The sequence below is a fragment of the Fusarium oxysporum genome, chromosome 7 (assembly GCF_000149955.1).
Source record: "Fusarium oxysporum f. sp. lycopersici 4287 chromosome 7, whole genome shotgun sequence".
Lineage (NCBI taxonomy): Eukaryota > Fungi > Ascomycota > Sordariomycetes > Hypocreales > Nectriaceae > Fusarium > Fusarium oxysporum.
Window position 1 is genome coordinate 298,687 of NC_030992.1, and position 23,568 is coordinate 322,254.

A 23,568-nucleotide genomic window follows, 5' to 3' on the forward strand; every position below is an offset into this window, starting at 1 on the left:
GCAGGCGGCATTTGTAGTGAAGTTCATATCGGCAATTCTGGCTTGTATACTTTGGTATCAGCCTGATAAATGTCCAATGCCTGGTGTACTCAAAATGCTTGGTATAAGGCAAACTTTTACTGGTCGTCTCATATAAATAAATCTCTTGTCACAAAAGAGTATGCAGATATGCAATTAAGAGCTATCAACCAACGATGTTTGTCCCTTGCCCAGCCTGATTCTGCAGCCTCATTTTTCATGCAACCCCCGCATCTCCTCTCAGCTGAACTCCCCTTCTTCACTTCGATTATTCCTGACATATTCAGTTCAATACAGAAGCAAATATTGACGATAGGTTCTCGCTACAATTTCTGGCGCTGAAGCTGCCCTCGGAGTGGGCATTCTCTGCAATGCAATGCAGATCCTCACCTTCGCCGAGGACACTATACACGTCTATCGCAACATCCGCGATGGTCAAGCTCCTGGCCCAGAACTGGACTCGTATCTCAGGGATACGAAGGCCTCCTTTGACGAGATGAATCAAACGGCCGCGCAGATGAGGCCACTGAGCCAGGCGCAGGAGCAGATCGTTGATGTTGGCACAATGGTCCATGACTGCGTGGAGGAGCTGCAACAACAGTTTGCCACACTTCATGTTGACGAAGCTTCAAAAAGTGGGCTTCGTGGCAAAATGACTGCGTCAAACAAAGGCGTAGTAGCGCTATGGCGTGGAAAGGAACTCCAAGATGCCGAGAAGAACCTGCAAAGATATGAAGAGCTCCTGCATAGCTTGCTCCTAGATCGGGTTTGCACTCAATCTCAAGCCGCCGAGATCAGCTCATTGCAATCTGTTGGGCATCTCCAAGGGGCTTTGCAAAGCATCGTCTCACAACTGGTGGAGGGCTCCACCAACGTTTCGGACCTGTTCACATATTTCTCTTCAAATATGAACGATCGACTTGTCGAGGAGCATGTAATGACCCGAACTGTCATTGAAGAAGATGTCAAGCTGGCGGAGAATAAGATTCATCAGAGTATTGCTGAATCCGTCGACAAGCTTCGTCAGGAGCTGCTGGAGCGTGAGAAGGACAAAGAAATATCCTGCGTCGCTATTCCTCGATGCTGTTCCAGCTATGCTTCGGGCATTTTCAGTGTTCCATTCGCGTCAAGAGTCCTTAGACCTTCCCAGCGACCTACTGAAATATATTCTTCGCCGTTTACAATGCATTGCCACGGAAGAGGCACAATATCAGGGCGCTGTTAAAAGGTCCATTCGCGCTCTGCACTCCTGGTATATCACTACTTGTCTGGCCAACTTAACCCGGCTTAGGAGCCCTATTGCCGTCAAAGACAGGGACTTTGTGACTGAACTGAGCAACACTGTTGGTTCAGAAGATTTGCAACATGTCCTTTTACTTCAGTTACACGCCAATATCGAAGTTATGGAGCGGTTTGAATCGTTTCAAAGCCCAGAACGTTCCGCTGATAACACACACTACGCCCTCGTTGCTGTAAATCTTGCCACTACCTACCGGCTGTTAGATGAGGTCATATTGGAATATTTATTAGGCACCCTTCGGCTTCGCTCACCACATAATGTCAACTTTCGATTCGATGTATCACTGGTTGCAGACATGTACCAACCCAGCTCCAACACATACATGTTCCGCGTTAACTGTTACAAGCCTAGTAGAAGATTCCATGACCAAATCAAACATTTCTTGCAGGCGGCTCTGTCTAGAGATCGGATGCTTTACAGGGGAAAGACCTGGCCAGAAGTGATGAAGTGCTCTGACACTGAGCTGAGCCCCATCGACGCTTCCAGCGCTGACAATTATGTAACGCATACATTGAAAGAATGGGGAGGGAGTTTTTTGCTCCCTGTTATTTCATTAAGGAACCATAAATTGAGTTATAATTAGGTACCAACCTAGGTAGAAGTCGCTCCCTCTTACCTAATTACCTATAATATTATTCGATTTCATTAGCCTGTAATAATGTTTAAATATTAAAAGAGGCATTAGCCTTAATATAAAGGTAAAATATATATGTTAATATATAAGTAATATACTTTATATTCTTGTTATATAAAATATTCTTAAAAAAAAAATACAAAGGAATTTTTACATAAATTAACAAAATATAAATAACTATATCTTTCTTCATGTTATAATTTTATATATAACTTTAATTTTAAGACTTTTTATTAATCTCTACCTTAGTTTCTATACGACGTCTAGTATTTTCATCCTTATTTTAATATTAATGCAGGATGTGCCTTACTAATCTTTTCTTCTAGATATTCGGTGTTCTAACTCATTGAGCTCGGCAGTGTAATCAAATTTCTCTTCAACTTGAGAGGATGAAACCACAACGTCATCTCCGAATAGAGCAGCTATTTCTTCAAGGCTTTTACCAGACTAGTTCAGCTTAGCTAAATGTCTTCAATAGGATACATAATAACACTCACTGTTTCGGGAAGAAGGAAGAAGTAGAACAACGCTGCAGCAGCGTTGGATGCAATGAAGAGTGAATAGTATCTGTAGATGGTCAGCTACTTTGATGCATGCCATTTTAGTGTTCCCTGGACCTACCTCCAGCTGACATTAGCAATAGCCAATGGTGTTATCTGAGACAAAACGATAGCCACGATTGCTTTTGTCGCCACAGCTAGAGCCATACCCTTAGTCCGCAAGAAGAAAGGGAAGAGTTCTGAAGGAACCACCCATATCATGGCGTTGAAAAAGATAGCATAGCTCATCGAGTAGAGGAAGATAGACGCGATAGCACCTCTCGCGCCAGCCTGGTTGTCGTTGTTTGAGGATCCAAATTCTGCACTGAGCGCCATACAAATAGCAATCATAACGCAGAGCACGATGGATCCAGACCATAAGGTGCGAGTGCGAGGCATTTTATCCGCGACGAAGACGAGGTAGATGATCTGGCCGATGATACCCATCATTCCATAGACACCGCTGATCAGCAGTGCAGTGCGTCCTGTAAAGCCTACCGTTTGGTAGAAGACGCCTTGAAAGTTCTGCAGTATCGTGTTAGATCGGCAGACAGTTGTTTCTAGATTTGGTCAATATACCTGAATGACGGATGAGCCCGAGAGTTGGCTCATAGTCACGATGAATGAAGCCGTCAAGGTCCGACGAACATACTTGCGGGAGAACATGAGTCCAAGGGCCGTGAACCAGTCCAGGTTACCTTGATCCCTCTCAAGCTGAATCTGTGTTCGGATCTGCAAAAGCTCCTGCTCAACAAAGGTCTCGTCCTGGTCATTCTCATGTAGACGAGCAAGGACCTGACCAGCCTCATCATACCTATCCTTTAGTACCAGCCAGCGTGGGGAGAAGGGAACAAAGAATATCATGACAACAAGCAGTACTGGGATAGGTAGCTGCATAGCAAGAGGAATTCTCCACTGTCCATCGCCTTTCGCAAACGCGCCAGCGTAGCCGATCCAGTTGGCGACACCGAAGCCAATGGCGATCATCATTCCCTGTAGACCGACAAGAAAGCCCCGTTGGTCGGGTTTAGATACTTCGGCGAGGTAGATGGGAACGACAGAGAGGATCTGGCCGCAGCCAATGCCAGCGACAAGACGACCTGCGATCATCATGCCGATGTTGACAGCAGCACACTGAAGAACCGCGCCGATAATTGCTATTATTCCGTATTATTAAGGGCCAATTTCAGCAGTGAATGCCGCGAAACTTACTCAGGATAGATGCGATCAGAATTGTGTATTTTCGGCTAAGCTTATCGGCGACGTATCCTGTGGTCAAGCCACCAATGGCTTGTCCAGCATTGTATACAGATACAATGGCCCCTTGATACGTAGTGTTGACCATCGATGGTCCGTACATGGCGAGTTTGAAGCTGTCATGGCCGAAAGTCGTTGCGATGATGCCTATTAATACTTGTTAGCACATAGGTGCATGAGAATGATGTTGAGCGCATACCTGAGTCGAGACCATATATAAAGCCGCCTTGGGCTGCGACGAGAGCAACAGCTGTTGCAAGAAACCCCATGTTGCTTTGTTTTGCTGACTGTGTTTTGCTGTGATGGTAATGGGCAGTAGAGATGTTGAAAAGTTCGAGAGCGACCGGTACATATTTGTAGAAGAGCATTTGAGCTTCTCCGCATCCGGGGCCCCAGATTCTGTAACGCTACTACCCCGACTAACGGCCATGGCTAGTTTGTACTAACCAGTCTACAAGTCATTCGGCTGAAGGCTGGCCGAGAATTCGGTGTCTCGGGTTGATCTTGCTACAGAGTCATGCCACCCAGGGATCCCAGATGAACGGTCCAGGAGAGGCAAGAAAATCAAGACCTCTATCCTAAGCGACGAAGATACCTAAGTAAGCTTAGCATATTTTACGATAAACTTAGACCAGTTAAATTTGGCACCCTGGTTTACGGCGAGAAGTTATGTTACCCCATGACGGCGGGTTACTTCGAGAGCTAGCTGTAGACCTGGATCTTTACATCCTTTGGACCTGTTCCGCTCATTCTATAGCCATTCTCAAGGCCGAATCCCGAAGGCTCTCATTATTGCGGATGAACGGAGGCCGAGTCATCTGTAGATATTCATGATTACAGTCTTTTTCACTCCCCAGCTAAATATTACTTTTCTAGGGCTAACTGGCCTGATACCGAGTTCAGACAATGCCATTCAAGTTTTCAAAAGATCAACCCCGTCAAATCCTCAATCCGTATGCCACTGCGGAATGGAACCGCCCCTCAAACATGCCAAGAAACGAGGCTCCTTTGTATGGGGAATAACCTTTATGTTCGAGGCGAAGGATGGTCAATCCTCTCGGCTTTGCCTAGACATGATTGGCTCTCTTGGTTTTTTGGCCAATCGGATGCTTCCAAAGCCGCATGATCGTCAGTGACTGCGAGGGTCACAGTCAACCTACTCCGGTAAACTACACCCGCCTGACTTCAATCTGATCTCACGAAATGCCAAATTGAGAAGTCTTTTCTGTCGAGTTTGTCTGCATTGACCTGGGGAAAACCACAACTCGCTCCAAGTTGACCCGACGGCCGAAGCCGTCATACGACCTGAATAGGTCATACTTAACGGGCAAGACAATTCAGTATACTGTATTCCCATACAACAAACTTAGTCCCAGCCAGCTCTGAAGACGTACCATGTCCAGTCCTCGGGTTTCCAAGCCCAAATTTGAGCATCACCACAATGGACTTGGTGTAGACACGTCTAGGCCTCGACTTTCCTGGTCATTCGAAACGTCGCCTTCGACAGCTGCGTCATGGGTACAAACCTCTTACGAAGTTGAGATCACTTTCTCAAACACAGTTGATGCTCAATTATTCATCATTGAGAGTGAAGAATCTGTTCTGGTGCCATGGCCAGCTCGGTCACTTTCATCTCGCGAATCTGCGTCCGTTCGCGTGAGGGTATATGGTAAAAGCCTCGATCAAGAGTCTGCCGTCGTCAAACCTAGCTCCTGGTCGACTGCTGCGATTGTTGAGACCGCTCTTCTTGAGACCAGCGACTTTAAAGCAAATTTCATCACCTCGGCTGAACGAATTGGACCCTATGGGCCACTACGACCGATTCGATTCTACAGAGAGTTCACTCTACCGCAAGATACAACGACTATTCCTCGTGCACGATTGTATATAACAAGTCTTGGTGTCTTTGAGGCAACCATCAACGGACAACGTGTCGGTGATGAGGTCCTAGCCCCAGGCTGGACGAGCTACAACCATCGCCTCATTTACCGTATCCACAATGTTACTTCCCTGCTGCTCCCGGGCAAGAATGTCATCAGTGCCGAGGTTGCTGAGGGATGGTATGCTGGAAGACTCGGCTTCAAAGGTGGCAAGCGTTTTCGATATGGCGATGAGCTAGGGCTATTCGCTCAGCTCGAGATTCAAGATACAGCTGGCAAAGTGTCTTGGGATCTTGTCTCAGACGAGACATGGTCATCCACCACGAGTCCAATTGTTACGAGTGAGATTTACGATGGTGAGGTTCACGATATGAACCATATACCTCCAAAACCTCTGAAGACAAGAGTTCTTCAGAGGCCATCGGCTCAACTTGTAGCACCTGATATTCCCCCTGTTCGTGTCACTGAGACCATCTCCTGCAAGCGCGTCTTCGGCAGTCAGAGGGGCAAGACGGTCTTAGACTTTGGTCAAAATCTCGTGGGCAAACTCTTCATTCCATGCCTTCCAACCGAGAAGGACAAATGTATCACCTTTCGTCATGCCGAGGTGATGGAGAATGGGGAGTTAGGAACACGGCCACTTCGTGACGCAAAATGCTGTGATACTGTGATCGGGTCGGGTGAGATTCTCTTGAACTGGTCGCCCAAGTTCACCTTCCATGGCTTCCGATATGTCGAAGTCGAAGGATGGCCGGGTGACGGTCCCTCACCCGATGACATCCGAGCTGTTGTGCTTCATACAGATATGGAGCGCCGAGGGTTCTTCGAATGCTCCAATCCTTATGTGAACCAACTACACAATAATATCGTCTGGTCAATGCGCGGTAACTTCTTGTCTTTGCCGACAGACTGTCCCCAGCGAGATGAGCGTCTTGGATGGACCGGCGACCTGCAAGTATTTTGCCCAACAGCGACATACCTCTATGACACATTGGGAATCCTTAGTAACTGGCTACAAGACGTGTCAGCAGAACAGCTGGAGGAAGGCAAGGGCGGCATACCTCCTCTCGTGTGTCCCAACGCCATTAGTTCCAATTGGCCTCATATGGCTCAAGCAATCTGGGACGACGTTACAGTCCTAGCTCCAGACGCTTTGTTTCAGTATAGTTCTGACAAAGGTCTCCTGGAGAGACAGTTTGATAGTATGCATGCTTGGCTGGAACGGGGTGTTGATAGGGCTCCGGATGGGCTTTGGAACCCTGATAAGTGGCAGCTGGCAGATTGGCTAGATCCAAGCGCACCGCCTGAGGATCCTGGAAATGGACGAACTGACAACATTCTCGTGGCGAATGCTTATCTTGTGCATACGACACTGGTATTCTCCAAGTTATGCTCCGTTCTTGGAAAGACGGAACTAGCTGCCAAGTATGCGCAAGACGGAGAGCGTTTGAAGGTCCTCTTTCAGAGGAGATACATCACAGCAGAGGGTAACCTAATGTCAACGTCTCAAACAGGTCTTGGTCTCGCCATCAGATTCGGTCTTTATCCCGAGAACGATGAACAACGCAAAACTGCTGGAAAAGCCCTCGATCGTCTAGTCCGCACCGCTCGCTTCCACATCAGCACAGGTTTCGCAGGAACACCGGTTATCTCCCACGCGCTATCTGAGATCGGCCGCTCACAACTGGCGTACCGTATGCTGCTCGAGACGACATGCCCTAGTTGGCTATACGCCGTAGTCTCGCACGACGCAACGACTGTATGGGAACGCTGGGACAGTATGCTACCTGATGGACGTATTAATCCCGGTCAAATGACGAGTTTCAACCACTATGCTCTCGGTGCAGTAGGTGATTGGCTCCACGGAACAGTCGGTGGCGTATCACCTCAAGAGCCAGGCTGGCGCGTCATTCGAGTGCGTCCGATTCCTGGAGGGAATATCACTAGTGCCAAGGTATCGTTCAATGGACCTTATGGACTTGTTGCGTGTGAATGGAAGCTCGAAGGTCAAAGATTTACTATGTCGCTGACCATTCCTCCCAATTGTTCGGCTCTAGTCACTCTGCCTTCAGAGGTTGGAAAAGACTTTACTTGTGAGGAGGAGGCTACCAGAGTACTTTACTCTGGTCACCATTCGCTGGAATGTCAATTCGATGCTGGAGAGTGGCCGCCTAAGCCAATGGTTGCTGCGAATCAGCCTATGCCTGTAGATAGTATCGCCGGGTAAGATAGTGCTCGCGAATTTATAGAGATATTCCATAACCGCGAATAGTTGAGAACTTGCTGTTTGGAGGACGTTATCTGGCTTCGTCAGGTAATGAAGGGCTTGGTACATCCTTTTGCAACTTCCCTATCCTCAATGTTGTCATTATGTCGTGATTTATGGTAGAGCCTTAGTTCGTCCTTTCCACAGTCTCCCAATTAGTACTTTAGCATTTACTGTTTCTTACTAACCAACTGAGTTATCTAATAAATAAATAACAGCCGCCGTGCTATCAGACCCCGGACCCCGGGTTGTAAGCTGCAAGCTAGTCGCAACACCGCGCATGCTCCAAATATAAGGTTTATCATGTACGAGATCACGTGTTTTAATATCTATTATTACGCTGCTAATTTTCCCCTTTCCTATTTACCTCGTTTCACTTTCCAGCACCTTTCACCATGTCACTCAATTCGGCGCTCGAAAGACTTCCTGCGGAGCTTCACAAGGAGATCGCATCCTATCTCGTCGCCTCAAACTCCACCAAGTCGATCCACTCACTCGCCTCCACATGCAAGCGCTGCTTCAACATCTTCGCCCCATTTGCAGTCCAAACATACTGCAGCTCAGAAATTCCCAAAGAACGATCTCAATCGCGCAACCGTAACTTGCAATTCCTCCACCATATCGCCATCTCCCATCCGGAGCTCGTCTGGCATGTCCAAACGCTTGATTTACATGATTGGGGGTTCAAGAGCGATGGGACAGAGTCAGGTCTTGCGATTCGGGATGATGAGTGGCCTGTATACAAGAGGCTGGTAGACGAGACTTTCCCCTCTGAAGGTGAATCAGAAATTAGGAAGCAATGGGTCAAATTACTAGAAGAGGAATGGGAAGATGCTTTGATGGCACTGCTTCTTGCAGTCTGCACCAATATCAGGACATTGATCTACCGGATACCGAAAAAGTCTAGCATTTTTCTGCGCGTTTTGAACGCTGGTGTCAGCAATCAAAACGGTGCCGAGCCAGGTGGATCATTTCCTCGGCTACAAAACATCACGCAAAAACCTAATATCATGAACAAGAGCCGATGGTCCCTTTATGATCCTAGCAATAACGAGAGCTCAGAGTTTAAATTCGACGAGGATTTTATTAAGATATTGCAAATGCCTTCCCTGCGCTCATACGAGTGCAACGGCATGACCCTAGCCGGCGACATGGATAAAGAGGTTCTGGGCAAACTGCCTAGGCAATCTCTCAGCATAGAGTCACTTTCGATTACCGACTCCAATTGCCAGTTTTCCTCTCTTAATGCCTTACTAGCTGTGTGTCGGGGGTTACGAGCATTTACATCCACACGAGCACGAGAGAAGCCAATTACGCTGGAAATGACGGCTCGAGATATCGTAAGAGCATTGATACCGCATTCAGATACCTTGGAATACCTTCACCTCGACTCCAACAAAACATGGAGGCTTGCTTATGTCTTAGATCAGGAAACATTTTGGTCATACGCCGGGGTTGAGCTCAAACAACTGCACAGGTTGAAGCACCTCAAGGTTGTTATCGAAGCCCTCAAGGGGCTTTTCAATGTGTTCGAGGCAGTCATGGATGAGAACTGGAAGATGCCACCTCCACCTCCCTTTGCAGACTGTATTCCAGAGCAGTTGGAGTGTCTTGAGATTCGGAACTGTACGATAGAGGACTTGCCTCAGATCACTGAGTTTGCTGAAGCTTTGGACAATTTTCCGAAACTTCGGTCGGCACGATTCGTGTTTAGCGATGACCCTATTGAGTGTGGATGGGAGGAGAAGCCGAAGGATCTTATTTTTGATATGAATAGGCCATCTTCGGAAGCAGTGCAACTGGTCAAGAATCTGCATGACCAGAAATAGACCAGTCATTTGACTATCATTTAGGCATTGCGCGCTTTCTAATAATTATTGCCTTTAACAAATTTTCTTGCATGACTGTCTTCGCTATGTCAGATTTACATCCGACATCCGTATTATTTGGATCGGTCCTTAGCTTAGTCATAAAATGAACTCTGGTGCTTAGTTGCTTTTATTATAATGCTAGCCGTTCTTGACCGACAATCTGACATAGCAATAATAGCACCCCGCATTCCTCCTCCGCTGCAACTCCTCCGCTGCAACATAAGTTTAATGGTCCTCACCAACCATTAGACTCGGGAACCATGCCTCGATGCGCATTCTGCAGCACTTTTACTATTGATCAAGATCGCTTTTATCTAGAGTTCCACCCAAATCTCACGTCACTTAAAAAAAGCGCTGAAAATGGCTGCGACTTTTGTCATCTTTGCTGGACAGGCTTCCGACAAGAGTGGACGGGTGCTCAGATCGAATCTGTCCTCAAAGGCGAAGTTCCGGAAGGAGTTACTAAGTTTGAGCCGGGTATCTGGATTTACGTCCACTTCACAGACTACAGTCCTACTCTGACTCAGCCGCGCATTATCGTATCGTGCGGGAGATACAACCCTATCACTTCCGTGAGGGAAAGCAGCCATGGACTCGGCTACATAAACCTGGCCGTCTATGGGTAAGATCTATCTCATCTCAGAGCACGATGTTGTAAGAACTACTAATGCGTTATATAGGAAAGAGGGAACTGCGGCAGGTTCGCGAACACCTGGACGAATCTGCGCAGCAGAATATGAGCCGGATTCCTATCTCACCTTGATCCGGGGTTTTCTCGAAAGATGTACAAAGTCGCATCAAGCGTGCGGTATTGAGGGGACGTACGACATGCCGACCAGGGTCATCGACGTAGGCAACGGAAATCAAGAAGACCTTCCACGACTTGTCGTAACTGATCAGGGCATGAAGGAGAAATATCTTGCCTTGTCTTACTGCTGGGGGCCCGCTACAGACACCTTCACCCTCAATCACAAGACGATCGAGGGAATGCTGAGAGGGATCGATGAGCGTCGCCTCGTAGCGGCACATCGCGATACAATAGCATTAGCCCGCCAGTTGGGCATCCGATATATCTGGATAGACGCTCTATGCATAATCCAGGGCGACAAGGATGACTGGGAACGTGAATCAAAGCTCATGGCTAAAGTATATGGCCACGCAACCCTTACGATCACCGCAGGCCGGTCAGGCGATGCTCGCAACTCCTTCATCGCCAATACTTATAAACAACATGCTCCCTGTTGCGAGTTCCCTCTTGGTGATGGCCAGGATGGAAATGTTCTTATTGGCCCTTTAAGATCCGCTGACTACGGTGTTACTGAAACTCGCGGATGGTGTTGTCAGGAGAAGAGACTGAGCCGTCGGGTAGTGTTCTTCGGCAAAGAGCAGCTTTTTTTCCTATGCCGAAGCTCCGGTTACTCGGAGGACCGCAGCTATCAGGAGGGTAAATCTATCTTACTCCACACCTTTCTCAACACGAGCAAAGGGAATTTGCAATTGACACGAGATCGGCTCCTACAATATTGGGACGAGATTGTAGTCGACTTCTCCAGACGCCAACTATCGAACCCTCATGATATCTTTGCTGCCCTTGCCTCTATTGCTGCACCTATCTCCAAGGCTCTACAGTCACGCTACTTGGCCGGTCTCTGGGAGTGTGACCTTGTTCGTTGTTTGCTATGGAGGCCCGGCTACAGGGTCAGCAGCTTCTTTGGACCAGCAACGAGACCTTTGCCAACTATTTTTGCATCCGCCCCAGTGATCAGGGCGCCTTCTTGGTCTTGGGCTTCCATTCAAGGTGGCGTCAAACCACTGACACTTCAACAATTTCGGAGGATGAAGACAAAGAGCCAAAGCGGAGCACCACTGATAAAGCCGAAGCAACAACAGCCCGACCGTTGGACGGTAGATCCTCATTGTGGAGCCGACGCACTGCATATGCCGTCTTGCGAGCTTCAGCTTCTGGGACGGGTTCAAACAGCAATTATCCTCACGAGAACACCGTCGAGCGACTTCATCGCTTCGCTTCGAAAGCAAAAGAGGCCAGCAGGTACTATGCGTCGGCCAGTTGTGCTAGGGCGCAAGGAGCTGAAGGAAGGGAGCCTGAATAAAGACATGTCGGTGTTTGTGGCGCTAGGAATTTTTGATTTTGACGAAGAGAGTATTGAAGAAGTCTGGTGCTTGCAACTTACACTTGAGGAGGGGCTTATGCTGTGCAAGAAAGATGATGGGACGTTTGAGCGTATAGGAGTGTTTCAGGTATGTAAAATGGACTGGTTTGATAGTGTAGTAGAGTCGGAAGTTAGGCTGGTATAAGGAAACACATATCAAATACAGGCCCAATACTATAAAGTTACTTCCTCTTTTTAGAGAGACTTAACTACTATTTAGATATTTTACCTCTTATAATAATTATTGCATTCATCAAGTTCTTATAAATTATTGTGTTCCATTATATCAGGCCCTTTTTCCTCCATCTCTCTTCACATTGCATTTGAACCCCAGAATATCGAGGAATATCTCCCATCTCACAATTCCTCCAGTACGTGCCCAAGATCTTGCATTGCGCTGAGTTAGTTGCTCTCATTCCTGCTAGGTAGGCAGGTGTAGCCATATGTGGATAGTATCGGGATCTTGAGCAAGCGGATTCAATGATATGGCAGATCCTATCCACAGCAAACTCCAGTGTTACCTCAGAAGAGGTCTCTTCACTTCCGTTAGAGGAGCTTTGGGTTGTGAGAACGGCTATCACAGCGGCGCAGCGGTAGATATCGCTGCATTTCCCTTTCTCTGTCTTGTCCATTCCGAGCTTTAGAAGCTGCGCCATTGCTCGAGTGAGGCTCTCTGATAAATTGGTGGACTCTCTGCTTTGAACCAGAGAAACGAATAACCAGAATGTCTCTGCTGGACATCCAACTCTGTCGAAGAAGTCCTGTCCCAGCGAACTTCGATGCCAGTCGTCAAAGATGAGGCCGCTTTTGGTGTTACTGGTGGACTGTCTGACCAGAGCTCCAATGGTATCCCACCATGCAAAGTAGGCGACAATCTCTTCTAGACCTGTGAATCGCCTTGAGAATCGCTGGAACTCTTCACTGTTGCTGCAATGGCAATCTAGTAACGAGCGAGCTCCACGCAAATGACAGTCCCATTCGCCAAAAACTCCATCTGAAACGACTTCGAAGAAAGCAAAGACAGCAATACCCAGAAAAGCAGCTGGATCAGCAGTGTTCAAAGCCTCACTTAGACTCTTGAGAGCTGCGAGTCGATGCCACATGAGCGTATCCTCATCTTGCGTTCCCTCCCCCGACGATAACGATGACGGTGAAGTTGGCAAAGCAGAATCAGCAGTTGATCCCCTTCTCTTACTAATCCTCGCTCTCAAAAAGTAATCAACCTGATCAATCAGCCCCAAACCCTGATCCACACAAAGATCATCATTCGTCGCCAACCTCGCAGTCTTCAAACTATTCCCAAACGCCAACAAATGCTCCACAACCTCATGTTGGTCCGTCGCAAGTGACTTTTCAATAACAGCGCTTCTATTCTCAGCCCTGCTCGGCTTCGGCGTCGGATTCGCTGCCCAGACGACTCGCTGTGGATAATCTCCGCATGCGTATCCTGATTCGACGCAGGGCAGACATCGTGGTCTGTTGAGATCGCACTTGACGCCCCGGGCTTTGCAGGTCTGACAGTCCCGATCTCGGCGTATACCACGTGGTTTGCCCCTTGGGAAATTGTTGGTCTTTGACCGAGGCATTATTACGAGAGAGTAGACGATGCGGGCCTGTGATGGATGATAGATTACTTTCCGAATGAGGTGGATTATGGGGCAGAAATGGAGATCGAGGATATAACGCAATGTTGCAGGATTAAAGTTGGATCTGCTTATCATGCATTTTTGGCCGTTGACTCGTGTAGATAGCGCGGACTTGACCAAAGATTTGATTCCTTTCCTTGTTTGGTCTGGTGCAGAACCGGAGACGCTTGCGGGGGTGGCACGCTCCGCTGGACTCGTCTTATCATCATCACAGGAACCAACGCGTTATCGCAATGCCCGGATATAGCAGCGGGGATATTATCTTATACCCATCTCACGCTAATCCTCTTTTGACAATTCCGTCTCGGACACCATGCATCCTCCGGTTTACCCTAGATAAACCGATTCATATTTCCAATCTCTGCAATAACCACGTGCGAGAATAGGTTCCACAAGATGGTTAGCTTAAACACTTTGTCGTCATCTTGGAATATTTCTTTTGAGTTTTAGCGAGGCAGTGTATTTCTTCTTTTTTTTTTTTTAGAAAAAAGAAAGAAAAGTTTGCCCTGCGTCTATGTGTTTCTGATTATAGTGTCATGGACTATCTACTTCAACGCGGTTATGGGGCCGGAATAAGGAACGACCCGAGCATGGTTGGCCAACTTAATCTCTGAATAACAGTTATAAGATAACCCTGGCTATAAACGCTCCAGCAGGTGCGCCTGAAACTTGGTGTTCTCTAGACTTCCTGGAAATCTTAGTCCTGCAGGTAGCTTATACTCCTTCTCATGGCCACCTTCAATATGTTTCGCCCATGCTGGTTGTTCCTCCTCCTCAGAATTTGTGCTACTACTCTTAGGCGGTAGTAGAGCTTGGTAAAGTAGCCACTCGAGTGGGTATTTCTTTTCTTGTCCTTTACTGCTACTATCAGGTAGCACGACATCAGCTCCGGGGCTATCTACAACAAGCAATAGACTTCCTTTAGGCGCTGTCTCGGTCAGTCTCAATAATAAAGCTGTGGTTTTGGATATTGAGATGGAGTAGAATTCGTGGAGTGTGTAGAAGAGCGTGATTAGTGCCGGGTTGGGTCCAATCATCGCACGCAGAGTTGTACTGTCGCTTTCGAGGATGTCCAAGTGATTGACTGCTAGATTTATGACGTGAGATGGGATAGCAGAGATATTTGAAGCGCGCGCCTTGGCTGTCGCATATTTAGAAAGAGGAGGAGGATGTGTGAGAGTATGTTGTAGTTTTGTGACAATCCCTGACCAATCGTGCCTATCAATGAGGTTGAGATCAACCATAGCACTGTCGTTGCAATCAGGGGAGGATGACTCTAGCCGGGGAATTTCGTCGAGTTTGCTTTCATGAGAGTGCTTTAGCAATGCCACGCACGCTAATAGGTCAGATCCTCCTCGCCCAAAGCATATAATCTTGGATGGCTTCTGCCCATCATTGTGAAGGAACTGTTGAACCCATGCAGCCTCGCTCATCTCACTGCAAATCCAAGCCAACAAATTTGCACTTGCCAGAGCTCTACTAGGGCTCCAACGGATTGTGTATGCCTCCAAGAACTCTTGGGTCCCGAATGCTTTGCAGTAGTCCTTTTGCTCGAGGGCTTCCCTGACATTGCGTAACACTGGTATCAAAGCATTGAACTCGTCCACGGCAGGAAATGTAGTTCTGATTGTGTCAAGAATGAGTTGTTGATGTTTAACGGATAGACTCTGGATCTGTTCTGTTGAGCTAGTATCCTTCACTGCCGCAGGCGTCTTTTTGGCGGGTTTGTGTATATAGCTTGGTCCAGTCCATCCCGGACGGCGGACTGGTGGTGCAACCGGTGCCTTGGATGCACCGCTGGACAATGGTTTACCATGCTTCGGTTGCGATTGCGCATTGCGCTTGAATTTGGTCATGGCAATTCCTTATAGTATGGGATAATTTGACTATTTCAAGGTAATTAGGCACAAGCTTGGGTGAAAGACACAGGGTTGTTGCTAAGCGAGACATTTACGAAAAAGTAAAAAATTACAACCTCACGATCGGCAAAAGTATTTTCCGACAGCTAGCCGGAAGCCATTAGTGGCTAAAGCTGTTCTAGTGGCAGCGGAGACCCACGGCCCTATGCCTCGAGGATCTGGGTTCTCTGGGTTTCGTCGCAGACTCCCTTTATAGTCCTGTTCTATCAGCATATAACAAGCAAATAAGCAGAGTTTTGACAGAAATGCACGCCAAAAGTGATAGAACTTTGAGTCAATAGTTAGGAGTTCCAGATTAAATTACATAGCTTAATATTGACCTTCAACAGTCATGGTGCCCGTCTTGGTGATCAAGAACTCATCAATCGCCACATCCTTGCCACTCTCTTTTCCATGTCCACTGTCCTTGATTCCTCCGAAGGGCGCTTCAGCCGATGAACTGTTGCCTGCGTTCTACATCATAAGTTAGCTTCTCCATATCAACAAATCTTGGAGATCGACTTACCAGTCCAATCATTCCAGCATCGAGATTCTCAAACATCCTCCACAACCTATCCACATTCTTGGTAAACACGTAGCTTGCTAAGCCATAGGGAGTGTCGTTGGCTCTTTGGACGACCTCCTCTTCTGACTCAAAGCGGTAGACGCCAAGTAGAGGAGCAAAGATCTCATCGTGTGTCATGAGCATCTCGTCCTTCATATCGGTTAAGATCGTCGGTTCCATGAAATATCCCTCCCCATCATAGCGTTTCCCTGTTCCAAGGACAACTTTTGCCCCCTTGCTGACAGCATCTTCATACAGCTCCTCCGCCTTGTCGAGGCCCCGCGTAGTCGTCAACGCGCCCAACGTAGCCCCTTCCATCATACCATGGCCAAGCTTCAGCTTCCGAGTTTCAGATACAAGCCTCTCAACAAAAGAATCGTAGATGTTACTCTGAACGAATACTCTGTTGGATGTGACACAAGCCTGACCTGCATGCCTCCATTTCAGAGCCATGAGCTGGTTCATGGCCTGATCAACGTTGGCGTCATCAAACACGATGAAGGGACAATTCCCGCCGAGCTCAAACGTCGTCTTCTTGAGATTCTGGGCACATAGACTAGCAATGATCTTGCCGACCCTCGTGCTGCCAGTGAAGCTCACCTTCTTCACAAGCGGGTTGAGACACAGAGCTTCAGCGACAGCTGGTGTATTCTCGAGAGATGTGGTCACCACGTTGAGGGCGCCGGGCGGAAAGCCTGCTTTCAACGCTAGATAAGCGACTGAAACTGCTGTGAGAGGGGTCTCGGGTGAAGGCTTGATGACCATTGTGCACCCCGCAGCGAGGGCAGCAGCTGCTTTGCGCAATGCTAGAGCGATGGGGAAGTTCCAGGGAACAAGAGCAGCCGCAACGCCAATAGGTTGTTTGATAGTCATGGCGCGTCGACCAGGAATGGCGCAGGTAATCGACGATCCATGCGCTCTATCCGCTTCACCAGAGAACCACCAGACGAACGTAAGAGCATAGTCAATTTCGCCGCGGGCCTCTTCTAAGGGCTTGCCAGTTTCATGGACAAGAATATGAGCTAGGTCTTCTCGTGCAGAGACCATCAGATTGTACCATTTCATGATCGTCTGAGCACGGAAGCGTGGTGTTGTCCTGGAGTAGCTCTTGAATGCTTCATAGGACGACTTCACTGCTGCATCGACGTCGGATGCTGTGCAGTCTGGGCATGATGTCCATGTCATACCGGTTCCTGGATCGATGACATTGAAGGTCTTGCCTTCTTTTGAGGGGACGAATTCTCCATTGATGAGAGAGTTGGGACGAAACAGGGACTCGTCTGTGAGGCTGAATGGGAGATGATGTGAGCTTCCCATGATGCTGTCTGTTTGTGGAATGGAGGGAAAAGAATTGGAGTCTGAGGATAGAGGAGAGATATCCGATTGTCTCGAGAAAATGAGTGAAGGGTAGGTCGATGATGGTATGGCGCGTGCTTGATATGATAGATTGTGCAGGCTTAGTTTGGCGGTCCGTCAATCGGCCGATGATATCCTTCCGGTTCAGGTCCCGACTGACCCGTCACAGGAACCATGGCAAGGTCCGCTTTTACCCCGCGTCAAGCATCACAGGAACATCTGCCACTAATGCCCAATTAGGAAGGGAATCTAATCGCGAGATGCGTGCAGCTTGAGCTGACAATCGCGGAGTTAGTTATTCTCGAAATCGCTGTGTCCCACGGAGTATGAAGAACCAGCCAGCAAATCACTGAATATGGCTTCAGAAGTGCAATTCGATGGGAACCTGGTCAAGAGCGCGAAAATCCTTTAAGACGATGAGAAATACAATTGATAATACTCTTTTTAATTTTGTTACTACTAGTAAAATAGTGATAGACTGCCATGTCCCTGTTCCTAAGCTTATACGCAGCGACCTCCATCAACCTACAATATTTATGTTAGTATCAGTGTATCGTATTCCATAAATGGTGGTCATACCTCCAAATCGACACCAGTAATGAAAGAGGCTTCATCACTAGCCAAGTAGCAACAAGCATTGGCGATGTCGCTGGGTGTCGAAGGTCTGCCCATTGGGATCGTTGAGACGAAGCCCTTTCTGTTCTCCTCGGTATCCGGCTTGCCAATAAACAGATGTGTCCTTTAAGGTCAGCCAAGGTCTCGAAACGATCTTCAAGTGCATTTTGGCTTCGTATCGAATGTCGGCAGCGACCTCTCGATAGTTGACCGAATCTGCTTGGGTCCATACTCAACAGCCATCGTCTTGGTAGCATTGATAACAGCTGCTTTCGAGGCATTATACCACGTCAACTCAGGCCTAGGCCTAATACCCGCCGTACTCGCAACCTGAATAAAACACCCCGGCCTCCCCTCCTTCAAAAAGTACGGCACCAGGACATTAGTAGAGTAATAAACGCTCTTGACATTGACATTCATCACAAGATCAAAGTCCTTAGGCGTGACCTCCTCAGTTGGTTTCTTGGAGTACGCAGCGCCAGCATTATTGACGACAATATCGAGCTGTTTGTACTTCTCAATAGCAAACTCGAGAACGCGACGCCAGTCATCGGGGTTGGTGACGTCGGCGCGGGTGAAAGCGCAGGATAGTTCTTGGGCGACGGCTTGGCCTTGTTGTTCGTTGAGGTCGGTGATTATGACGTTGGCGCCTTCGGAGATGAATTTTGTGGCGATGCCTTTGCCGAAGCCTGATGCGCCGCCTGTGACGATTGCGGTCTTTCCTTGGAGACGGCCTGACATGTTGATGTATATGAGATCTTGATAAGAGTTGAGTGTGTAGATTGAGTGAGAAGGAGAGTGCTATTTCGCTTGGTCTGTGTTTTATGTGGTTTGGTTCGTCTTCCTCACGTTTTAGTGACTTGGGTGGTAGACTCCGTTTCACTCCCTTCCAGAAAAGGAAACCAATGAATACGGGGCCCAGAACTAGTGGGAGTGCGGGGTAATTTAGCAGTCACAGGAATAAAAAAGTCTTGGCTGCATCCATCATCACATTCAGCATCGGCATTAACCACCAACGGGCATAATCTGTGTTCCGAGATCGGCAGAACAAATACTAGACTGGTTTCCATTATCTTGTAGACTCCAGTCCTCTTCTGAACCTCTCACTATCTCACCATTCACTCATCACGTTAACCTCCATTATGTCGGAAAACAAAGTATTTCGCGTGCTCATTCTGCCCGGTGACCATGTCGGTCCTGAAATTATGGCTGAGGCCCTCAAAGTTCTGAAAATAATCGAAGCAAGTCGCCCAGATATCCGCTTCGAGCGAGACACAGACATCGTCGGCGGATGCAGTATCGACAAGCACGGCACTCCCGTCACAGACGCTGTCCTCGAAAAAGCCCTAGCCAGCGACGCCGTTCTCTTCGGCAGCATCGGTGGTCCAGAATGGGCAGGCGCCGAACCAACTCCCGAGTCAGGACTCTTGAAGCTGCGTCAACGTCTCGATGCGTTTGCCAACTTGCGTCCCTGCGAGATTCTCGTTCCATCGCTAGTCAGCGCCTCACCCATCAAGGCTGAGCTTGTAGCCGGGACAAAGTTCATCGTTGTTCGAGAGAATTGCGGCGGTGCTTACTTTGGCAAGAAGGAAGAGAGTGAAGATGAAGCTTCTGATCTTTGGATCTATTCACGACCTGAGGTTGAAAGATTGGCTCGTGTGAGTGCAGCTGTTGCGAGGATCTTGCACGCGAGCAGTGAGAAGGCGAATGATGGGAGCAAACCTGTTGTTTGGAGCGCAGACAAAGCCAATGTCCTTGCAAGTGGTCGTCTCTGGAGGCGTGCAACTACAGATATTTTCAACAAGGAACTCACCGACATTGATCTCCGCCATCAACTCGCTGATAGTCTCGCCATGTTGATGGTTCTGGATCCGAAGCGCTTCAACAACAGCGTAATCCATACCGACAACACGTTCGGCGACGTGCTCTCCGACATCTCCGGTGGCATCACAGGCACTCTCGGTGTTCTTCCCAGCGCAAGTCTCGCTGGCGTTCCAGGTGAAGGATCCTGCAAGGGGATCTATGAACCCGTTCATGGCAGTGCGCCTGATATCTCGGGCAAGAACCTCGCCAATCCGGTGGCGCAAATATTGAGTTTGGCGATGATGTTGCGATACTCATTTTTGCTGGAGAAAGAGGCCGATGCGATTGAGCAGTCGGTTGCAAAGGTCCTGGATACAAAGGAGGGTGGTGGGTTGGAGATTAGGACTAAGGACCTCGGGGGAAGTGCAAAGTGTAGTGAGGTTGGAGATGCGGTTTGTGAGGTTCTGAAGAATTTGTTGAAGAATTAGCACGATTTTTAACAGGACAACCACGAAACCATTGGAGACTTTATAACAGCTACGTTATCAAATAAATAAGCGTAAACCTGAACCCGAATAATTGTGACTCGTACTAGGCACATCAGATCAAATGCCGAGGCACGGACCACGGTCCCATGATACTTATCAACAATTTTGGGGCCAGTACACCCAACTCAATTCTGGGCATTCAAATTCAAAGATCACAATTGTTACCAAGCCCCGCTGACAGAAATTCTCAAGTCGCCAATAACTTCGATGGCTGGATCAAAGCTGCGTCAACAGGAGGCAGAACAAACGGGTGATGCTGCGAGACCAAAGCGACGCCGGATTGACCGCCAGAGACCTGACGTAACATACTCCCGCAAGCGGGCCATCGCAGCGTGTCGAATATGTCGCGTAAAGAAGGTCAAGTGCAACAATGTTAGACCTGTTTGTGGATCATGCATCGCATCGCAGTCAACTTGTGTCTATGAGGGGTCTGAAGGGGATCATTCATCGTGCGTAGCCCGTGGCTGCTCGTATTCCGCTGACTGACAGTTGCAGATTTGACCCTGCTAGTATTGCCATCCTGGAACGTCTCAACCAAGTCCTGGAGAGCGTTGAAGATATTCCAGGCCTAATCAAGACGAGTGTTGAGACAGCCGTCAAAAATACCGCATTGCCGCCAGGCCCAGTCTCACGCATTACAGAAGGTTTTGACGCCTTCTCAGATGGCCAGGAATTGAGCTCTGACGATCTCACCGCCCCTACCGCAATATTGAGTGTCGAATCTGTCCTATCCTGGCCTATTCTGGCAGGAAGCGTCGCGCCAACCCATATTCTCGACGCTCTTCCAGATACGAAAGCCAATGGTGATCATGCCTTTATGAATAATGGAACAGGTAGTCCCTCGGTGTCCAATGCTAGATTGAGGCGTATCACAGTTGATGAAAAGGACATACCGAGACTGGTCCGTCAGTTCCTACAACACGTTCACCCTATTAATCCGATTCTTGACGTCGATACCATTAACTCTGATAGTTTGCGCATTTCAGAAACTGGTGTCACATGGGATGGAGAGTCTTGTATCGTGGTACGTTAGATGCACATCACTTGGGCCACTGACTTTATACTTACACAAGTCCTAGCTGATAGCATGTGCCTTGGGCTGCATAGCCAAACCTTACGATGCCATGGTGACTTCGCCGGCAGAGACATCAACAGGATCCTCACTCGAATCACAGAGTGAGGAGTTGGAAACAGCAAGGGCATACTTCGAGCTTGCCAGACAGAGACTAGGTCTACTTAATCAAAGTCTTCTGGCTGCTCAGTGTCACTTCTTCGCCGGAGTATACTACATGTTCACTCTCACGCCTCTACGCGCATGGTCTCAATTCGAACATGCTGCCAACATCTTTTTCATCTACTGGAAGTACCAGCCGCGAGAGAACTCATTACAGCTACGGCGGCTAGCTCAAAGCTTTTACTGGAGTGGTCTCAAATCTCAGGTCGAGCTTGGTCTTGACTTACATCTCCCTCAAAGCGTTCTGAAAGATCTCTATGATGCTGGCTCCGAGTTGCCCATGCCTCCCGAGATAGACGCTTGTCCCCCTCGGCAAACAACAACGATATTTCCACCGCCAGGGGATAGTCCTGAGGATGATCTTGGTCGTGTTCAAGAGGAGAGTTGGTACTATTACCTTACTGAAATAACGCTCAGGAGGTTTAATAACCGTGCGTTCAATTTGCTGTATCGCGACGGAAAAGGCTGGGGGACTTCAAGATCTCTCAGCATATCATCACTTATCTCGGCTGTGTCACAGATCGAAGATCAGTTAGACAACTGGTGAGCCTCCCTCGTTTCTATCCATCATATTTCGGTGCTATATCCTGACACTAACATGCATTAGGGCCCAAACGATGCCTCTCATGGCTCAAATCACCATGGGTGCGCTACCTACCAACAAACTAGCTCTGCTACTCTACGCTAGAATTTTGGAACTTAAATGTCTCATTTATCGGCCATTTCTATACCATGCCGCTCATTCCACCATGAGTGAAAGAGAGCAGGATGAGATCAGTCCCTTCGTTGAGAAAGGCCTTTCTTGTCATTTTCTCGCTATTACAGTTGGATACCTGCATTATCGAAACCATATAACGTATTATCATTTCAGGACATCAACAACATCCGCTCTCTGTATCATGGCAATAGTCAAGTCTGGGAGAGTGCATGCTGTTCATGATATGGATTGGCGTGGCGGTGTTAAGGGATTGGTTAAGAAGATTCGGTACTGGGAGGATGAGGCGGCTACGGCTGGGCGTTGTGCGGATGTCTTGGAAGCGGTAATGTCGTCTGTTGAACACTCATTTTTGTAAGAGCTGCAATTTATCGGACGGAATCTATATGAAGGAACAGGGCACATGCGGCACTTGATATAGGTGAAACAATTATGGACAGACTACACAATGACTCCAGTTGGACGACAAGGTGTTCAGTTATCAGAGAGGGAAGCGCTCAACCTTGTTATTAAGAACCGCCTTGCTCTTCCCCATCCAAGACCCAACATACGAAACAACCTCCAGATTAGCCCACGGAGTCGACGCAAATCCTTTGTTAAACTTGAGACTTCCCTCTCCACTCCACCTCTCACTAAATTCAAACTGCATATCAACAGCCACAAACTCCCTCGACGCAGGCGTAGCTGGGTCTGTACTCGGGATAACGCGCAGATTCAACACCTTGGGAGGAGTCGCTTCTCCTGGTGACATATCAAGAGGCGCTTTTGGCGCAAACTCAAACTCGACGAGAGACCTTCCTGCAGGACGCTCCACGTTTCCCATGGTGACTCTCGACCCAGCTGATGGATGAAAATTAACCCTTCCAAAGATCTTGGGATATCCGAAGATTTCCCTTCCAGCGAAAATGGCGCTGTCATTATCGAGAACGAGGACTATGGAATAGTCGTATGTCTCGTTGTTGTACTTGACTCGCACGGTGTGGACGTATTCGTTGTATTCACCCGCGGTAGAAGTGCCATAGTGAATAAACAAGGAAGTCATGATTGGTTGGTCTTCTAGTTCGAGTTCCTGGGGCACAAGGTGTTGGATCTGTGAGGCTTGAACGCGATACGAGATGGCGATAATAGTCATGCCGCTAAAGAAGAATGGTTCTTGGGAGACGTATGGTGGTGCGAACACAGGAATGGCCTTGTCGTCCTGCACGGAGAGTGATCCGAAAACCATGATGGATGAGTAGAGTTGAAAGAATTG

The 23,568-nt window shown here is 48.1% G+C and overlaps 12 protein-coding genes across 12 annotated transcripts; 6 read left to right on the plus strand and 6 right to left on the minus strand.

Moving 5' to 3' along the window:
• Positions 1–245: 245 nt before the first annotated feature.
• FOXG_04790 (uncharacterized protein) lies at positions 246–1,971 on the plus strand. Its single transcript, XM_018382828.1, has one exon. The coding sequence runs from the start codon at positions 981–983 to the stop codon at positions 1,899–1,901; it is 921 nt and encodes a 306-aa protein (XP_018239627.1). The 5' UTR covers positions 246–980; the 3' UTR covers positions 1,902–1,971.
• A 290-nt stretch (positions 1,972–2,261) lies between these two features.
• Positions 2,262–4,017, minus strand: FOXG_04791 (uncharacterized protein; the record flags this gene model as incomplete). Its single annotated transcript, XM_018382829.1, has 6 exons — positions 2,262–2,399; positions 2,450–2,519; positions 2,574–3,016; positions 3,071–3,648; positions 3,704–3,895; positions 3,948–4,017. The coding sequence occupies 6 exons, from the start codon at positions 4,015–4,017 to the stop codon at positions 2,262–2,264; spliced, it is 1,491 nt and encodes a 496-aa protein (XP_018239628.1).
• A 1,126-nt stretch (positions 4,018–5,143) lies between these two features.
• Positions 5,144–7,855, plus strand: FOXG_04792 (uncharacterized protein; the record flags this gene model as incomplete). Its single annotated transcript, XM_018382830.1, has 1 exon — positions 5,144–7,855. One exon carries the CDS (start codon positions 5,144–5,146, stop codon positions 7,853–7,855), a length of 2,712 nt encoding a protein of 903 aa, XP_018239629.1.
• A 434-nt stretch (positions 7,856–8,289) lies between these two features.
• On the plus strand, positions 8,290–9,723 carry FOXG_04793 (uncharacterized protein; the record flags this gene model as incomplete). The annotated part of the gene is made up of 1 exon (XM_018382831.1): positions 8,290–9,723. The coding sequence occupies one exon, from the start codon at positions 8,290–8,292 to the stop codon at positions 9,721–9,723; it is 1,434 nt and encodes a 477-aa protein (XP_018239630.1).
• A 221-nt stretch (positions 9,724–9,944) lies between these two features.
• FOXG_04794 (uncharacterized protein) lies at positions 9,945–12,185 on the plus strand. The gene is made up of 2 exons (XM_018382832.1): positions 9,945–10,387; positions 10,446–12,185. The coding sequence occupies exons 1-2, from the start codon at positions 10,026–10,028 to the stop codon at positions 12,079–12,081; spliced, it is 1,998 nt and encodes a 665-aa protein (XP_018239631.1). The 5' UTR covers positions 9,945–10,025; the 3' UTR covers positions 12,082–12,185.
• Positions 12,103–13,711, minus strand: FOXG_04795 (uncharacterized protein). Its single transcript, XM_018382833.1, has one exon. It carries the CDS (start codon positions 13,655–13,657, stop codon positions 12,218–12,220), a length of 1,440 nt encoding a protein of 479 aa, XP_018239632.1. The 5' UTR covers positions 13,658–13,711; the 3' UTR covers positions 12,103–12,217.
• Positions 13,712–14,120: 409 nt separating this feature from the next.
• Positions 14,121–15,498, minus strand: FOXG_18905 (uncharacterized protein). Its single transcript, XM_018399050.1, has one exon. The coding sequence runs from the start codon at positions 15,436–15,438 to the stop codon at positions 14,221–14,223; it is 1,218 nt and encodes a 405-aa protein (XP_018239633.1). The 5' UTR covers positions 15,439–15,498; the 3' UTR covers positions 14,121–14,220.
• A 255-nt stretch (positions 15,499–15,753) lies between these two features.
• Positions 15,754–17,566, minus strand: FOXG_04796 (succinate-semialdehyde dehydrogenase). The gene is made up of 2 exons (XM_018382834.1): positions 16,007–17,566; positions 15,754–15,954 (listed from the first exon to the last, which is right to left on the minus strand). The coding sequence occupies exons 1-2, from the start codon at positions 17,360–17,362 to the stop codon at positions 15,811–15,813; spliced, it is 1,500 nt and encodes a 499-aa protein (XP_018239634.1). The 5' UTR covers positions 17,363–17,566; the 3' UTR covers positions 15,754–15,810.
• Positions 17,567–17,902: 336 nt separating this feature from the next.
• On the minus strand, positions 17,903–18,870 carry FOXG_04797 (3-oxoacyl-[acyl-carrier protein] reductase; the record flags this gene model as incomplete). Its single annotated transcript, XM_018382835.1, has 3 exons — positions 18,213–18,870; positions 17,981–18,140; positions 17,903–17,926 (listed from the first exon to the last, which is right to left on the minus strand). Exons 1-3 carry the CDS (start codon positions 18,755–18,757, stop codon positions 17,903–17,905), a joined length of 729 nt encoding a protein of 242 aa, XP_018239635.1. The 5' UTR covers positions 18,758–18,870.
• Positions 18,871–19,025: 155 nt separating this feature from the next.
• FOXG_04798 (3-isopropylmalate dehydrogenase) lies at positions 19,026–20,395 on the plus strand. The gene has a single exon (XM_018382836.1). It carries the CDS (start codon positions 19,159–19,161, stop codon positions 20,305–20,307), a length of 1,149 nt encoding a protein of 382 aa, XP_018239636.1. The 5' UTR covers positions 19,026–19,158; the 3' UTR covers positions 20,308–20,395.
• Positions 20,396–20,507: 112 nt separating this feature from the next.
• Positions 20,508–22,979, plus strand: FOXG_04799 (uncharacterized protein). Its single transcript, XM_018382837.1, has 4 exons — positions 20,508–20,816; positions 20,863–21,391; positions 21,447–22,144; positions 22,209–22,979. Exons 1-4 carry the CDS (start codon positions 20,575–20,577, stop codon positions 22,672–22,674), a joined length of 1,935 nt encoding a protein of 644 aa, XP_018239637.1. The 5' UTR covers positions 20,508–20,574; the 3' UTR covers positions 22,675–22,979.
• FOXG_04800 (acetoacetate decarboxylase) lies at positions 22,798–23,541 on the minus strand (the record flags this gene model as incomplete). Its single annotated transcript, XM_018382838.1, has 1 exon — positions 22,798–23,541. One exon carries the CDS (start codon positions 23,539–23,541, stop codon positions 22,798–22,800), a length of 744 nt encoding a protein of 247 aa, XP_018239638.1.
• Between the last annotated feature and the right edge of the window lie 27 nt (positions 23,542–23,568).